The following is a 19419-nucleotide window of genomic DNA, read 5'->3' on the forward strand; positions in this document are numbered from 1 at the left end:
AAAAAACTCCAACCAAAACGCCAAAAAATCCAATAAGAAGAGTGGAGAATGGAAATTGTTGCCTCAAGACACTGTTTTATTCAAACCACTTGAACTCAAAACATGAAACGTAAAACACGCTACACTAAAACATTAACGCTCTTATCACACGTGTTTTCCTCTGCAAAATCAGACTTCATCAGATGACCCATAAAGATAACACATCCCTTTTATAACCTGACCAATAAATCAATTAATGTCCATAAATTAAGATATTTTCAAACTTACAAATACGTTTGCATATCTATTCAGAAAATGTCACTTCCCTAACCCCTATAAAAACACAATACATACTTAGTATATATTTTATAAGTTACCCTTCTAAAAACAATTTTATTACTATACATCTTTAAAAATAGTAGCTAAATTAGATGTAGGATAATACATTTGATGTTGGGCTGACCCCTAGAGGAAATTCATATTATTCAACAATAAAACTTTTAAATAACGTGTTTAAAATATCATTCAGCAGTTAAAATTAATAAAAAATAGTAATATTAAAATATATAAATGAATAAAGTGCCTTTAATAATAATCTATTTAAATACAGTTTCCATTATAATTTAGCTGCCCTTAATTTCAAGATAGGTGTAATACTTGTATATTCATTCAAACCTGGTGAATTATATGCCTCCAGTGTTAACTGCCACCAGAGCTCCCTATATTCAATTTTTTCTTCCCAGGGACCACCTCTTATATCTCTCTGTGTGTGTTCTAACACCATAAATCTAAAATTGGCTCCTGTGCATTCTTTAGTATGCTTAAATAAAGCATTTGTATCCTTACAATTCTTGATATCATTAAAATGTTCATATATCCTTCTTTTTAATTTTCTTTCTGTTTTTCCTATATAAAAGGAATTACAAATTACGCAGGTAGCCAAATAAATTAGTCCCATGGAATCACAATTGCAATAATTCTTATTATTAATAATCCACCTGTCTCTACTTACTATGTAAAACCTGTCTGAATTCAAAATATAAGGGCATTGTGTGCATCTACCACACTTGTAGGTACCCATCTTTTTTACATTCTGTAAGGTGTTAGTATTCTTACTTTCTAGAATATTTCTAATACTTTGGCCATTTTTGTATACTATTTTTGCTGAAATTCCTTCTAGTTTATCTATATCTGTAATATTAATGAACCTATCCCATTCCTTGGAAAATATCCTTCTAATATGGTTATTGAGCGCATTGAATTCTAGTGTCAATGCTAGTTGAAAATCCACTTCACTTCTCTCTTGATCTTTATTTTGTTCCGTTTCAAAATTAAATTAATTATCTTCACAATAGGGGTGTATCTATCACTCCTTCCCCTTTCTATTTCCTGCCTTACTTCTTTGACCAGCTTAGTAGGGTATCCCCTATCCACGAACATTTTCTCTAAAAGTTCACATTCTTTAAAGAAATCATCTTGTGAACTTGTCATTCGACTACCTCTCACAAATTGTCCTTTAATAATATTCCTCTTACAATGCAGGGGATGTGCACTATCATAGTGTAAATAAGTATTACAATATGTAGGTTTTCTATATACCTTAGTCTCTAATACATTCCCCTGCTTATAAATTTCCAGATCTAAGTATTGTAAACTTTTATCAGATACTGTATAGGTAAATTTCAAAAACTCAGTGGTTTTATTTAGGTAAATCATAAATTCCTGGAACTTCTCATATCCACCAGTCCAAAATAGGACTATATCATCCAAAAATCTGCGATAAAGTACCCAATGGGAGCTGAACTGTGAACTTAATACTTGTTTCTCTTCCCAATTTATTTTTGAAACAGAACAAAATAAAGATCAAGAGAGAAGTGAAGTGGATTTTCAACTAGCATTGACACTAGAATTCAATGCGCTCAATAACAATATTAGAAGGATATTTTCCAAGGAATGGGATAGGTTCATTAATATCACAGATATAGATAAACTAGAAGGAATTTCAGCAAAAATAGTATACAAAAATGGCCAAAGTATTAGAAATATTCTAGAAAGTAAGAATACTAACACCTTACAGAATGTAAAAAAGATGGGTACCTACAAGTGTGGTAGATGCACACAATGCCCTTATATTTTGAATTCAGACAGGTTTTACATAGTAGAGACAGGTGGATTATTAATAATAAGAATTATTACAATTGTGATTCCATGGGACTAATTTATTTGGCCACCTGCTTGATTTGTAATTCCTTTTATATAGGAAAAACAGAAAGAAAATTAAAAAGAAGGATATATGAACATTTTAATATCAAGAATTGTAAGGATACAAATGCTTTATTTAAGCATACTAAAGAATGCACAGGAGCCAATTTTAGATTTATGGTGTTAGAACACATACAGAGAGATATAAGAGGAGGTCCCTGGGAAGAAAAAATTGAATATAGGGAGCTCTGGTGGCAGTTAACACTGGAGGCATATAATTCACCAGGTTTGAATGAATATACAAGTATTACACCTATCTTGAAATTAAGGGCAGCTAAATTATAATGGAAACTGTATTTAAATAGTTTATTATTAGAGGCACTTTATTTATTTATATATATTTTAATATTACTATTTTTTTATTAATTTTAACTGCTGAATGATATTTTAAACTCATTTAAAAGTTTTATTGTTGAATAATATGAATTTCCTCTAGGGGTCAGCCTAACATCAAATTTATTATCCTACATCTAATTTAGCTACTATTTTTAAAAGATGGATAGTAATAAAATTGTTTTTAGAAGGGTAGCTTATAAAATATATACTAAGTATGTATTGTGTTTTTATAGGGGTTAGGGAAGTGACATTTTCTGAATAGATATACAAACGTATTTGTAAGTTTGAAAATATCTTAATTTATGGACATTAATTGATTTATTGGTCAGGTTATAAAAGGGATGTGTTATCTTTATTGGTCATCTGATGAAGTCTGATTTTGCAGACGAAAACGCATGTGATAAGAGCGTTAATGTTTTAGTGTAGCGTGTTTTACATTTCATGTTTTGAGTTCAAATGGTTCGAATAAAACAGTGTCTTGAGGCAACAATTTCCGTTCTCCACTCTTCTTATTGGATATTACCAAAGACACCATTAGGTATGCAATTACATATAATAAAATACAATCATAAGAAAAAAATGTTGTTGTCGCCTCACAGTAAGACGTTGTCCTGTTCGATTCTCAGCGAGAGCGTCTTCTGTGTGGAGACATGCAATGAATGGGCGTACCTTCGTTGAAGGTTGTGCATCAGGGCTGGCAACTCTGCACGTAAAAATCTACTGCCAATCATTAGCGGACCGGAGTTCCGCTGTGGCGATCCCTAACCAGGAAAAGCCGAAAGACACAACAACATCATATATGAAATTTAAATATGTACAAAGGAATGAGAAAATGGCACCAACCTAATAGAGTCAAACCAAAGTATAGTAAGACCCCAAATTACCTATCCAGAGATTTCAACTTAAGAATACATTTAATGGAAAGTCTATCATTAAGTCCTGGGGGGGGCGGCATGTGCATTAAGTCTTAGCTGCCAGGCTAATTCTTTTTCATCAAGTCTCAAAGATAGGGTGCCCCTCCCCCCTGTCATCCACCCCCCCCCCCCATCATCCATGCCTATCTTATCAATAGCAATGAAGAGAAATTCATGAGTAGGATTGATCTTCACATGTCTGGCCAGAGCATTGTTTAGGTTCAATTTGCTAATATTATACACATGCTCATAAATCCTATGCTTCAGCAGCCTCTCCGTCCTGCCAATATAAAAAGCTGGACAATTCCGGCAAGTACTCAAATAAACAACTCCCTTTGACTCACAATTAAACCTCCCTTTTACAGAATACCGTTGGTTACATACCGTAAAGGTACTAGTAGTTTTAATATATTTACAAAAAGGGCAACAAACACATTTAAACATACCACAATGTGGGGAAGGGCAAAAAGACGTACAATATCTAGTATTGATGCAGACACCCACCAAGTAAAAGTGGTCTAAAAATCCCATTAGTTCTTTTATATAAAAGAACTAATGGGATTTTTAGACCACTTTTACTTGGGGATGACAGTGTCGATCAGGGAAATGTAGGAGAGACAGTACGGAATTTGATTAGCCAGGCTGTAAGCCCACTTGAGGTGGGCCCCTTGGTACCCCATGGGGGGAAAAATACTTTGGTTAATCCATCAGGTATGGCAGCAAATATGGGGCCCTCAAGACCACAGGTGGTTGTCGGCATCAATACTGGTTTCATTACTACCTTTTCCTTGAATGCACCTTTAATGAGATCTATATTAATCAAGAATTGGTGTTTCCTGTATGAGGATACGACCATCCGAGATAAAGTGGGTGATTTGCCCAAGGTGGTCTTTAGGAAAGGTTGGAATTTTAAAGCAATATTAGAAAGTTGTAGGTCTTTTTGCCATTTCCCACATTGTGTTATGTTTAAATGTGGGTGTTGCCTGTTTTGTAAATATATTGAAACTACTAGTACCTTTACGGCACGTAACCAATGGTATTCTGTAAAAGGGAGGTTTAATTGCGAGTCAAAAGGAGTTGTTTATTTGAGTACTTGCCGGAACTGTCCAGCTTTTTATACTGGCAGGACGGAGAGGCTGCTGAAGCATAGGATTTATGAGCATGTGTATAATATTAGCAAACTGAACCTAAACAATGATCTGGCCAGACATGTGAAGGTCAATCCTACTCATGAATTTCTCTTCATTGCTATTGATAAGATAGGCATGGATGACGGGGGGGGGGGGGTACTATCTTTGAGACTTGATGAAAAATAATTAGCCTGGCAGCTAAGACTCCCCGCCCCCTAGGACGTAATGATGGTCTTTCCATTAAATGTATTCTTAAGTTGAAATCTTTGGATAGGTAATTTGGGGTCTTAATATACTTTGGTTTGATTCTATTAGGTTGGTGCCGTTTTCTCATTCCTTTGTACATATTTCAATTTCATATATGGACATATATAAAAATTTTTCTTATGACTGTATTTTAACATATATAATTGCATACCTAATGGTGTTTTTGGTAATATATTTTAACCTCCATACATAATTTTGTCTATTTAGGATGACTATTATGAATGACATATACTATTATTGCAGCTATTGCTTTTTGCGATTGCAGTTTTAAATGAGGGCGGTTTTTAGTTTGAATTTTGATGATGTCATGAACTTTTCTTATATAAGCATTTGTGTGTATTGTTTGGTTTGTCTGATGACGTTTGCTCAATATAGTAAACAAAAGCGCTAACTTTACATTATTTGTGGCTTGGAGTTTTTCTTTCTTCAAGTATCAGGAGTAAGACTGGATTCCATAAAAACTTCAACAACCTCCAGGACAGGGGGTATTACTAAAGGTCTGTGCGCTGTGGCAAATCTAGGAATTCTCTGAGTCTCTTTTTGAACTGAGGATAGTCTTGGCATTCCCAGTGGAAATGCTCTCTTAAGGTATGTAAGGTTTCACCACAAGAAAAATCCTCTGGAGGGGAGGCAGAGGGAATGGATTCCTCTGCATCGGAATCCTCATAAGCAGATAAGGGCATGTCTTCATAATCAGATACCGCAGAGTCTTCGGACACTTGGTCTGTTGAAGCTGCAGGGGACTGGTCTCTTTTCCTCTTAGCAGGGGAAGGCTGACTTCCCCTATTCAGCATTGTAAGGTCTTCTGCCATTCTAAGCATTTATCATTGTGGCATGGGAGGAGGTGCATGCGCTTTGGTCGTTGGTTTTCTAGGCGTAGCACGTACTGTCTTGGCATAAGAAAGTCGGTAGTTTTATATAAAAAAGAAGTCTGTTTGAGTCGAACATTGGTAGTGCGAAGAACTGCCTCAGAAGCCGGTGCCTGCACAGTGGCTCTGGACCCATCCAAAGTAGAGACATCCGTAGCTTCCATAGTCTAAGAAGAGTCTCATGGCATACCGTACTCCAAATGAGTCTCGGTAGAGGCCTGCGAATCCACAGAAGCAGGCATCAGGGGTTGTGAAAGCGCCTCACTGAGTACCGGCGAACTGACGACTAGTTTAACGGAAGCGTCGTCGGCAGGTTTGGACCTAGGCAGTCTGTCTCTGTCTTAATACTTACATTTTTTCCGAATATTGGTAGTCGGATGGCTTACCTAAGCCATTTCGGAGTACGGAGATTGAAAGTGAAAGAATTTAACGGCAATGAGAGCCCGACAACGAATGGTTCGGGTGTTGAACAAGGCACAAAACCGACAGCGAGGTACATCATGGTCTGGGCCTAAACAGGTGACGCAGTAAGAATGAAAATCTCTGTGTGGTATTTGCTTTCCAGGCAAGAAAATTGTTAACTTTTACTGACATTGGTTAGAGCCAGAAAAAAGGATCCCCAACGAGGTACTTAGCTTTAGAAGACATTATTCAATTCGTAAATGAAAATTCAGGTAGTGGCCGAATAGCACGTGCAAACTGCTTCTGCTTCTGGCTCCTCGGCAAGAAAGACTGATGTAATGACGTTGGCTGCTTGTTTTTATACCCCTGGCGACCTGACGTCAGTCCTGGAGTGACAGCAACTGATGCGGAAATACCAAGTCTCTGGTATTTGGGTCGAGTGAGGGCTACCTGCAGGCAGATAATCCCAAGTGTGATGACTGCAACAGTGAAACACGAAGAACATCCTCTTGGGTGGTAGTAACCAGAATACAGCAATCGTCCATGTAGGGGTAGATGAGAATTCCCTGAAGCCCGCATTAGGCAATGACTGGAGATAGACATTTTGTGAATACCCTTGGAGCAGAAGAGAGATCAAATGGCAAAGATGTAAACTGAAAGTACAATGCCAAAACAAAAAAAAACATCTCAGATGACAGCTGTGGTCTTTGTAAATATGGATCTGAAGAATAGCATTTTTGAGGTCTAGAAAGGTGATTAAGCTGGGGGTGGGGTGGCAGCTGTGGAGAGGACAAAATGTCTGCAAGGGTAACATTTTAAACTTGATAACTATGAGGAAGGTATTTATAATGAAGACATAAAACTGGTCTTCAGTTGACTTCCTTCTTTGGTACTAGAAAAATCCTTGCATAGAAGCCTTTTTTCTGCTGGGCTGGAGAAACATGCTCTAGTATTCCTTGTGACAGCATACCTTTTAGGACTTGGAGACACAAGTGAGTTTGGTTCTTTGGGGGTAGTGGGATCCCAGAATGAAGAGGGAGAAATGTCCACTGAAGTGTGTAGCAGCTTTGGTTATTTTCAGCACCAAAATATCTCATGTTACTTGTCTCCAAGGATGCAAAAAGTGGGAAAATATGCCTGCTAGCTTGAGGGGATAGCCGAGCTGGGGATAGGAAGAGACAGAAGAGGGGAGAGGTCCAAAGGTAGTAGGGCATTTTTCTTATTAAGAGAATATCTTTAGAATCCACTCAGTTTTTAATTTGGGTATCCCAGTCATATTTTTTTTCCTAAATTACTGCTTTGTGGATATCTGATAAGTAGTTTTAAAAGGCTTCAGAAAAAAGGCTAGGGGCAGAAGGATAACAGAAAGTTGTTTGACTCACTGTATTAATTTCCCTCTTTCCTCGCGGCAGAGGAATGCTCAAAAAGAAAATCTTTCTCCAGAGGGACATTTAAAATCAGGGCCTTAACATCCTCCAAATTCTGCAGTCTGACAGGCATTTCTGTTCACCACTATCCCTGTGGCGGTAGTGCTGGATACAGCATCCACTGTTTTGTATGTACATTTTACTAATTGGTTTTGGTGTCAGAAGTACAAAGGCTAACAAGAAATTGCTGCATGTCAGCAAGAATGGAAAGTAAATATTTTACCATGTATGTCTGGCAGTTAATTGCTCTAAAAGCTAACATGAAAAAGGCATATATCTTTTCATACCTATCAAAGGTCCTGCTGTCTTTTTCATTTCCCCGTCTAAATTGAAAATTCAGTGTCAGCAATGGGATTTCCGAAGAGAAACATATCAGAGTCCGACACTTTATAAAGTCTGTCTGGGTTTGTTGGTGCAATGGTTGTGAATCGGACTGGGGGGATAGAGTTAAAGGGTTTGAGGAATCCATGCTGGTTTTTTATATATATATATATATATATATATATATATATATATATATATATATATATATATATATATATAAAGCTTCCCTTCCCTCCCACTTAAAGAACCTTTTCATCTTACAAATCCTGTCAAAAAAAGATTTCTTCATTAAGATAACCTGAGGACACAGTGTCCCCATATAAATATTGCAGGGAGTGGGAGAAGAAAGCTGTGAAGAACAGTCAAGTCCTTCTTCACATTCAGTGACTGCCTCCTCCTCAGAGGAAGGAGGAGATTTTTTACTTTTTGTCTGGATAGACACTGGAGTGAAGACTAGAAAGACTGTACAGCCTTAAAAGTCCCATAAGCAAAGTTGTGCCAGTCTTCCTGGGTGCCTTTCTGACTGGAGAGTGTAGAAGTGGAAGGACAAATAATTAGTATGACACTTTTTCCAAGGGGTCTGTAGTCTGATTGTTTTAGGGGAAGAATCAGACATCTGGAGCTCTACCAATGATCTGGACAACTTCTTCCCTTACCAGGAGTAGATGAATCCCTTCCTCTGCCTTAGTAAGAATAAAACAAGATTTGCCCTTCTCAGCTAGGGATGTTTTTGGTCTAGACTAAATGGACATGCTCTACTCATGGGCCTTAGCAGTTTCCCATAAAGCTTTGCCACAGGGACCAGATAAATCAGAATGACAGTTTGAAGGCTGCAAATCTACCTCAGTGGAACAGTGTATTCAAGACTGCTGTAAAGGGGTGGACAAACCGGTCTCTTCAAAAAAACGGTTTAGATATTTTTCTCTTTCTTTACTTGATAGGGGAGATCCATGGCAGAAGCCATAGCTGTGCATACCAAGACCTTAAGACACTGTTTCTCTAGAAAAAGTCATAACAGTTTTAGGTGCAAAGGGTAAACAAATATCACAATGCAAGACTGTGATTCTTCTTCTAAATAGAAAACATAGGCTGTGTGTGCATCATCAGGCATTTGCCTTCCACACACACATTTCCCTTCCTGACAGACATGCTAAAAGTTGAGATAACTTTTTACAGTAGAAAGAAAGGTCCCAAGTGGGATATTTACCTGCCCAATAACTTTAGAAGAAAACTGCCGATACTGAAGCCTCTGAGAAGATGAGACATGTGACTGACTATACCAACATCAGTAAAGTTCTACTGGTACCTGTAGGTCCTCTCTACACTAGCACACACATGTGCATGAGCGGATGTTTAGTGTGAAAGGAGGGTTCCCACAGCTTTAGCAGACTGGCCCATACATCTGATGTCCTTGGCAGGAGATGTCCCTTATGCTTAAATGTTAATGCAACACTAATCTGATGATGAACATCTATCCTTCCTGGCAATGTCAAGGTCCATTAGTGATGACTTTAGAAATAATGATTTGCTATTAAAAATACAAAACTCTAAAGGAATCTATACAGACTATTACAATAAAGAATACAGATAGTGAAAATATCAGTGTATGGTCCACATTACATTCTGTACAGTAGTGTAAAAAAAAATTATCAGTAGAGTTGTTTTTCATCTAAACTTGGAAAACAATCCTACATTTCAGTCTGGTCGAGGGAGAGAGAGAGAGAGACACAAGGATAAGATACAGAAAGAGAACCCCAGTCCACTGAAGAGAAATATAGCCATTTTTAGCACAATGTTTTCTCCAAATGAAAGATACACTGACCATGGTAATCCATAAGGCAAAATTCTGGTGACATTCTGAAAGGGTATTCATGCTCACCAGTGGCTCATCCTTAATGTCCTCAGGATGGATCTTTACGCCTGCTGTTTTCATTTATCACTCACTCTGAGGAAATATTTTAGTCATCCATACCAAAAAAGGCAAATTCAAGGCAAAAAAAATGCTAACTGCTTCTGGACATCAAAAAGCAAAGCAAAACCTAACATATAAAAAAATGGGAACTAAAACAGAACATGCAAACTTACAGTTCTTTGATCCACTGTTCTGCCCTAAAATAAGGCATGCTACAAAAACAAAACAAAAGAAACATTAAAGATGGTGCTGCTTGCTTTCAATTTCAAAATACAGTCACAATTCTTAAACATTTTTGCTAAACAGGATTAAAAATAAATTGTGTATTTACAAAAGCATTTAAAACAAGTTAATACAGTTCTTGCAACCTCAGCACTATCCTGCCCAGTATGGAACTTATTTATCCATTACAACTCCACAAACATGTCATTCTATCCACCAAAACAAATCTGAAAAAAGGCCTCATTTCTGTAACTTAACTCATTCATTTCTAGCACTACTGAACGTTGCAGACTTTGACAGCTTTTTTGATACCTTAAACCAGTTACAAAAGCATACGTAGAAACACATTAAAATTTGGTTAAGTGCTACTAAAAATAAGACTTGCTCAAAATAAAAGTACAGTTGTATACACTTACCATAAATGTAGATGTTCGAGTGTATTCACTGTTGCAGTCATCACACTTGGGTTATCTGCCTGCAGGTAGCCCTCAGTCAGTCCGAATACCAGAGACTTAGTATTTCTGCATCAATTGCTGTCGCTCCAGGACTGACGTCAGGTCGTCAGGGGTATAAAAACAGGCAGCTGACGCTATTAACATCGGTTTTTCTTGCCCCAAATGTCAGGAGCCCCCCAAATAGGGAGCTAAGTTATGGTGGGAAAAACACCACCAGTAAAATGTAAATACCAATAGCCCTGTAAGGGGTGAGCAATAAACAGACAGGAGAGAGAGAGAGAGAGAGAGACAAGGGGGCTGGAGGGTGGGAAACCAGGACTGCAACAGTGAATAAACTCGAACATCTACATTTAAGTGTACACTACTGTACTATGTTCTTCGTGTTTCACTGTTGCAGTCATCACACTTGGATTGATTCCCAAAGCTGAAGAAAGGGTGGAGGCAGTCAAGAAGTGTTGGGGCTGGCTAGTATGCCCTGCAGGACTGCTGTTACAAAACCCGCCCTGGATTTGGAAAAGATAGGCAGGTGGTAATGCTTGGTGAAGGTGTTTACAGATCTCCAGGTAGCAGCTTCCAGAATGTCCCTGGTAGGAACTCCTCTGAGGAATGCTGTAGAGGTAGAAGTTGCCCTTGGGGAATGCGTTCAGACCCCCTGAGGGGGTGGTTTCCTATGGTGTTTGTAGCAGAAATGGATACAGTGTGCTATCCACTTGGAAATTGTTTGTTTTGAAATGGCCTTGCCCTCTGCCCCTGGTGCAAAACTGACTAGTAATTGGTCAGATTTCCTGAAGGGCTTAGTCCTGTCAAGGTAGAATCTGAGCTGTCTGTGCACGTCCAAGCAGTGCAGGATCCTTTCCCCTACATTTTGAGGCTTAGGGAAGAAGGTTGGCAAATGGACAGATTGGTTGAGAGCCACACTGGACACCACTTTAGGCATAAAGGAAGGGTTAGTCCCGACAGAGACCCTGTCAGCATGAAAAATAATGAAAGGTTCCACAGCCATAAGCGCTTGTAGCTCAGACACTCATCTAGCTGAAGTGATGGCCAGAAGCAAAGCTGTTTTCCAAGAAAGGAATTTTAACTCTGCTGACACTGCAAGCTCAAAGAGGGGCTAGCGTGATCTTTTCCAGTACAAAGTTAAGGTCCCAAGAGGGGTGGGTGCTCTCTTTGGTGGCCTTAAGTTGTTTGCCCCTCTCAGGAACTGTTTGATGAAGGGGTGAAAGAAGAGAGGTGGCTCAGTGTTGTAATGAGCTGAGATGGCAGAGGCATGGATCTTAATGGAGAAGGATAGGCCTCTGTGGAGTAGATATGCTAGGTAATCCAGGATTATAGGCAAGTAGGGCAGTGTTGTGTCCCTCCTTTAGACTGAATCCAGGAACAATACCCTTTTCTACTTACCAGCATAGGATTTCCTTGTACTGGGTCTTCTGGCTTCAAGAATGACGTTCTGTACCTGCTTGCTTAGGCTGGTCACTGAGGCAGAATTCAAGGAATAAGCCAGGCTGCAAGATTCAGGGTTTGGAGTTGTGGATGCAAGATCTAACCCCACCCCCCCCCCCCGAGAGAAGAGAGTTGGGATCTGGGGTAGGTGCCAGGGTGGCACTGGTGACAGGCTGTGCAATAGTGGATACTAGTGCTGGCGTGGCCAATCTGGGGCAATCAGGATTGCCCTTGGTCTGTCCTGTCTTATCCTGAGTAATATTCTTGAGAGAAGAGGGGGGGTGCATAGACTGAAAGGTTTTCCCACTAGAAGGAAAGGGCATCCACTTTCCAGGCCCTGCTGTGAGGTGTCCTGATGCTGAATTTGCTGAGCTGGTGATTGCAGAGGGAGGCAAAGAGGTCCACCTCTGAAGTCCCTCCATTGCTGGATTAGAAGGCTGAAAGTGTTGGGTTCTAATTGCCACTCGTGTGGGTCTAGGAGATTTCTGCTCAAGTCATCTGCCAGAGATTTTTGTTTGCCTGGCAGGAATTGAGCTTGCAGATTAATATACATATCCAAGGCGGTGTTCCACAGGGCCATGGCTAGTCTGCAGAGTGGGTAAGAGTGGGTTCTCCCCTGCTTGCTGACGTACCACATAACTGTGGTGTTATCTGTTTTTATTAGCAGGGGTCCTGGTAAGAGCAGGGATTTGAAAGCTATCAGAGTGTGCTGAACAGCAAGCATCTCTTTTTGGTTGATGTGCAGATGAATTTGACTTGGGCTCCAGTGGCCCTAAATGCACTTGTCGTCGCCCCCCAGGTACAGTCTGATGCGTCTGTGGTTAGGGTCTGGGCGGTGTGGGGGTTGAGTAAAGGGAAGTCCCTTGTTGTGGTTGCATGCTGCTGCCCAAGAAAGAAACTCTGTCCTTAGACAAGGTATGACGGTTTCCAGGTCCTAAAAATGTTGGCAAAGACTTTTTAAGTACCACTGAAGTTTCCTCATATGTAATCTGGCATATGGAATTAGTAGAATGCAAGAGGCCATGAACCCTCGGGCCTGCAGGATTTTCCTTGCGGATAGCTGGGTTCTGGTGGCCATTTGAGTGAAGTAGCCTGTCGGATACAATCTTTTGACTGGGGACTAGTTTTGATTTCTTTTCGTTGATAGTGTACGTCAGGGATGCTAGAAGGTTCTTTAAAAATGTCAGGTGCTGCAACAGCTTTTCCTGTCTGCCTCAATCAGGCAATCGTCCAAGTATGGGTACATTTTAATTTTTCTCCATCTGCAATAGGCAATGGCTGGAGCCAAGCATTTTATGAATACTCTGGCAGAAGTGGATAAGCCAAAGGGAAGTGCAGAGAACTGATAATGCATAGATCCTGCCCTGAAACGTAGGAATTTTATGCAGGAGTCTCTGATAGGGATGTGCAGATAGGCTTCTTTTAGGTCTAGGGTGGCTAACCAGGCATCTTTGGACAGCATGGGAAGAAGCTGCTGAAGGGTGAGCATTTTGAATTTTGGTACCACCAGGAAGGTGTTTAGACTGGAAAGATCTAGGATTGGGCGCCAAGTGCCCTCTTTTATGGGTACCAGGAAATGTCTGGAATTGAACCACTGACCTATCTGTTCTGCAGGAACAGGTTGAATTGCCCTTATGGAGAGCACGGATTGAACATGGTTTTGTGCCTCTGCCCACTGGTTTGGAGGAAGCTCTGGGAACCCTTTTGGGGTTGGCAGTGAGTGGAAGTAAAATTTGTACCCCTGGGATACAATGTCAAGGACCCATCGGTCTGTGGTGATGGAGGTCCAATTTTTTGCAAGATGGGCAAATTTTCCTCCTAGGGGAACGAGCAGTTGGGCAGAGGTGAGGAGTGGAGTTGAGAGGTCATTGTGAATTCTTTCCATAAGGGGGTGGCTTAGCACTCCCTGTTTTTGAAGTGGAGGCACTCCATTGCTTAGATCTCTGCATACCCTGAGACTGTAATCTGAGGGGGGTCTGTTTCCCCCAGGTCAAGTTTGAGATGGCTTTGAGGGGGCTGGAAAGGACCAATGTTTCGAGGGGTAATGCCTACTGACTCCAGGATGCTGCACTTGCAAAAAATCTTTGACTGTCTACATAGATTTGGCTTTTTCTTCCATCTTTTTTAGAACCGCTTCTGCTTTGGTGCCAAACAGATTGTCCTTATTCAAAGGAGGGTCTAGTAATTTTTATTTGACATGGTCTGGCAAGGTCTGTGCCTTAAGCCAAGCATGCCCTCTCAGTACAGAACCAGTGACTGCTGCCCTGCAAGATGCTTCTAGAGCGTCAAAGCCGCATTGCAAAGTATGCTTGCTAACTTGGCTTGTAGAGTGCATAAGCTCTTGTAACTCTATTTTCTGCATAATCTGTAAAGGTAGATAATTTTTGCTTAATAAGTTCCATAATATGTTGCTGGCATTTCAGCATGTGAAACTGGCAATTCAATGCCCTAACTGTGAGAGTTGCAGAGGCGTATACTTTTTTACCCTGTCTAAAGCTCTGGAATCCCTGTCCAAAGGGGTGGGATACTTAGCAGTAGTTGCTTTTATACCTTTAGGCCCATATGAAATTACCTCTGGGTCAGAAGTAGGATTTTTGAAAAGAAATTTGTGAGAGTGAAGGATTCTGTAGTACCTGCCCGGTTTCCTTGAAGCAGGGGTAAAGTATCAGGAGTTAAGATTGGATTCCATAAAGACATCATCCACATCATCCAGAACTGGAGGTATTGCTACAGGTCTATGTTGTGACAAATCTAAAAGTTCTCCAAGTCTCTTTTTGGACTGAGGATAGTCTTGGCATTCCCAGTGGAAATGCTCTCAAAGTATGTAGGATTTCCCCAAAAGAAAAATCCTCTGGAGGGGAAGCAGAGGGAATGGATTCCTCTGCATCAGGGGCTGTGAAAGCTCCTCACTGAGTATCGGCGAACTGGTGACTAGCTTAACGGAAGCGTTGCCAGCAGTTTTGGACCTGTGCGGTCTCTGTCTTTATCCTTACGTTTTTTTGGAAGATCGGTAGGCAGATGGCTGACCAAAGCCATTTTGGAATACGGAGATCGAAGCCATTTTGGAATACGGAGATCGAGAGTGGAAGTATTTAGTGACAATAAGGGCCCAACAACGAATTGTTCGGGCTTTGAACAAAGCACAGAATCGACAGCGAGGTACGTCGTGGTCTGGGCCTAAACAGATGATGCAGCAAAAATGGAAATCTCGGTGTTTTATTTGCTTTCCACATGCGAGACAATTGTTAACTTTTTCTGACATCAGTTAGAGCAAGACAAAAAGGATCCCCAACGGGGTACTTAGCTTTAGAAGACTTCAGGATGATTCAATTCGGAAACAAAAACTCAGGTAGCGGCCGACCGGCACTCATGCAAACTGCTTCTGAGCAAGAAAGACTGATGTAATGGCGTCAGCTGCTTGATTTTATACCCCTGACGACCTGATGTCAGTCCTGGAGTGACAGCAACCGACGCAGAAATACTAAATCTCTGGTATTCGGGCCGACTGAAGGCTACCTGCAAGGCAGATAACCCAAGTGTGATGACTGCAACAGTGAAACACGAAGGACATCATCTAGTTACACTAGCAATACAAAATGGATTACAAGGCATAAACTCAACTGTAATGGGTTAAACAAATTATTTGCATGTTCAGTTTGTGTGGAAAAATTTCAAAATATTTTACTGAAGGGATAAGACAAACATATGCAATTTTTGTCCAAAAGTTCATATTTTATATATATGAACAATTCAATACTTCCTATGCAGAAGTTAAAGGCCAAAGTGACAATGCAGAGATTGTATGGCAAAGTCTAGGCCCTCAAAAATACCATGCAACAGTTTCCATTCAACTGGTTATAACAATAACAATATTACTGAAAATATAGAACTAATCCACATTTTCACATCTACTGACAATTTGTTTTTCATTTAAACTTGAATGAGGTTTATTTCCACAACTCACAATATACAATCAACTCAGTTCACATGCATATTACATTACTGTATATATTGGTGTCTGAGTTCATAGCCATTAATACAAGTCCATATTGTCCGTTGTTATTACTACTTCCATTTGACTTCAGGCCAATACCAGTATCCACAGGTATCCAGATAACTTGTAATATATGACATAACTAAAGCAACAGTCTATAACCTCTATACTAGTTAACTTGAAAAATAAGAGCAGTAAAAAAAAAAAAAAAAAAAAAAAAAAAAAAAAAAGAGAGAGAGAAGAAAAATATTTTGTGAGCTCCAACCTCAAACTATTCACAAACATGAAAACTATTTAAAGATTTAAAAAAGTGAGTGTTCCAACCAACATGTAAGAAGTTTATACTACAAAAAAAAATAGTTGGAAACCTTTACTTGATACAGTGAATAATTTATCTACAGTTAATCTAATATGCTCATTCAGTGTCACATTCTAAATATGTCAACTATGGTAACCATCTTCTTAAAAAATGTGACTTTTCCCCCACAAATTAACCTCACAGCTTCTAACAATTTAAGTAGGTATTTACCCCCACCCCAGTTCCTGTGCTTATTTCCATTTTTTTTTGTTATAAATTTCTTTGCTCCTAAAATTAATGACTGCTGACAGTCCTTTTTGCGGAGTCAACAGGTCTGGATTTAGCCAACACCTTAACATAAAATTTTCTAAATTTATGCCCACTTTGCTCCCACTAATGCTTCTTACTGTAGCATTTAAAGTTTACATTAGTTGCCCTAGTGCTTCAAATGTTCAAAAGACATGCTTCCAATCTCCTACACTATTTGCTTGGCATCTCCAGCAATATTACAACTGTGTTGGAAACATCTCCACTAATCAAACTGGTGTATACAATTATTTGTGTAGACACTTCCACACAAAAATATGGAACTTGTGCAATCTTGCTGCTTTTCTGGGTAGTATACACACTTACCTCCATCTTCTTTTTTCAGTTTACAATATAAAGATATTTGCCCCTGTGTAACTTGCTTGCCCTGTCTAATTTCCATAATCAAACTAATGACAGCTGGAATGTTGTTCTCAACCTTCAACCAGCAGGTGTACTGGATTTTACACCTTAAAGCATGATAGCCATGTTGTAGCCTTTGCACTAAATGCTAATTTTACCTTTATTTTATCCCACTCTAAGATTATCCCATTTCCCACCATTTATTTTTTTGTTTGACATTTGTTGACCGGGAATGTCTGGCTGAGCTTGCGCCCTTTTTCAGCAGAGGCCTGGGGAGAAAAGCTCCACAAAGTATTATATACACCATAAAAATGTTTACAAACAATACAGTATGCACAAGGTAATATAAACATGCATTATAATGCTTGGATTCACAATTGTAGCAGGAGAGTTTAAAGGTGTTACAAAAAAAGCAATAAAACCAAGTCTTTCATATATCTCCAATACATAAGGACTTTACCATGTAGAGGGGAAGTAATGGCAATTAACTCCGAGTTTAAGAAAAGACTATAGAGGTACTGTATATCAAATCTTAGTTCTTACAGAAGCAGAAGGGGAGTTGATAGAGCAGGTGATATAAAAAGAATGGCTAATGATAAAAGGGAAAATAAGATTTTTTTTATTTGTAAATAAGAGAGGAGAGTAGTAGTTAAAATCAAGTGATATCTGAGACAGGGGAGTAAGCTAAGTGGGAAAAGAAGGGAGGGAGGTAAATATGAGTAGTGGCGAAATTGAGTGAAAACGGTATTAGGAGTTAGAGTTCTCTATTGAGAATTGCATACAAATTGAGAAGGGGATGTATGCAAACAGGGTCGGGATTTTAAGTTCACAGTGGTTGTGTACAGGAGCAAGACCAGGTATTTGCAAAGTGGACTTTTAGGGAGATTTTAAATGGGAGGCACTGTGTAATAGATCTGACTGTGAAAGGTAGCTTACTCCAGTGGATAGAGGGAAGATAGTTGTAGAGGGTTTCACCAATTGATTTTTTAGGTTTATAGATGTCAAGGAGGTTTTGGTTGGTGCTTCTAAGTTTTCTGGTTGGGAGGTACTAATTTAAGATGATGGAAATGTTAGGGCAGAATGACGGTTTGTAGAGGATGTGGATAATATTAACTTGATAGAAAAGAGGTTGATTAGGGAACTCAAGCCATTTCAGTGTTTCAAAGCCATACAGTGACAGGATTTAGGTTGAGTGCTGGCAACAAATCTAGCTATTTTGTGATATGTATTTTCCATCTTATTCAGTAGTGTTGCCTGTAGGTTAGTAAGGATTTGGGAGCCACAGAAGAGACAAGGTAGGAGATAAGCAAGAGAGTAACCATCTTCCCTCTGGTGCGAGATATCTTTTGTTATGGTATAGTAAGCCAAGCTTTTGGTTAGTATTTTTGATATGGTAATTTATATGAAGGTCGAACTTTAGTTTATCATCAATTATGACCTCTAGTAGTTTGGTATGGGATTCAACATTGACGGTGGTGTTGTCTAACGAGGTGATAGTAATGGCTGAGGTGTTATGAGAGTGATTTAGGCAGAAATAGAAGTAGTTTAGTTTTCTTAGCATTGAGTATTAGCTGGTTATTGGTTAGCTAGATCTCAATATTTGTGAAAGTTTGCTGGGTTTTGGAAAGCAGGTCTGAGAAATAATCAGAGGAGACGATGACTGTAGAATCGTCTGCATATTGGATGAGAGTTGAGTTGGGGCAGGCTTTATAAAGATTGTTAGTAAAAATGTTGAATAGAAGAGGTCCTAAGATGGAGCCTTGGAGCACACCTGTGGTGACACGCAGAGGAGGAGACAGTCCCCTGACACCATTTCTCAACTATTGTTCTACCATGTCTGTCCTTTTTCAAAGTTCCAATTGGCTTTATACTTTTCTTCCACTATAACAAATTCTCCCAATTAAAAAGATTCAAGTCCTTCCTTAACTCCAATAATACACTAGGTGCATTACTACTTAAATTATCCTAAACAGTTTCCAGATAATCCCTTTTCGTCAGCAAAGGACATTCTGCTATTACCATATCTTTCCATGTTATGTAGAGACTTGGGTCTTGTCATTTTATTGTACAACTGCAATCCAAGTGTTACAGTATACTCCCCTATATCTATGGCTCCCAAACCACATTTATCTCTAACACCAGCTTTATTCAGGTAACTCTTGGACGGTTCCCTTGCCAGATGAAGTCTCTAGGACGGTTCCCTTGCCAGATGAAGTCTCTAGAAGTATCTTATTCAATTACGCAATTTTGCCAAGTATGTGGGGGAGTACCTGCCAGTTTATTTTTAATTTATTTATTTAACATTTGTTTACTGGGAAAGTCCAACTTGGAACGAGCCAATATTCAGCAGAGGCCTGGGGAGAAATGCTCCAGATGCATGTCTTTGCAATGTGGGAGGAAACCGGAGCACCCGGAGGAAACCCACACGAATGCAGGAAGGACATGCAGACTCCACACAGAAGGTAACCCAGCCAAGAATCTAATTGGAGAACCTCTTGCTGTGAGGCGACAATGCAAAC

General features: G+C 39.5%; 1 protein-coding gene across 1 annotated transcript in view; it reads right to left on the reverse strand.

Annotated features, from left to right (window-relative positions):
* Nucleotides 1-19419, reverse strand: part of LOC122811561 (sentrin-specific protease 1-like) — a gene marked incomplete in the record, with an annotated part of 1729916 nt that overhangs the window by 583595 nt on the left and 1126902 nt on the right. Inside the window, 1 exon segment of the mRNA XM_044083479.1 lies at nucleotides 9996-10034. Coding sequence (XP_043939414.1) covers nucleotides 9996-10034 — 39 coding nt within the window.

This window comes from Protopterus annectens, chromosome 9.part0, assembly GCF_019279795.1.
Source record: "Protopterus annectens isolate FY-2018-M chromosome 9.part0, PAN1.0, whole genome shotgun sequence".
Classification (NCBI taxonomy): Eukaryota; Metazoa; Chordata; order Ceratodontiformes; family Protopteridae; genus Protopterus; species Protopterus annectens.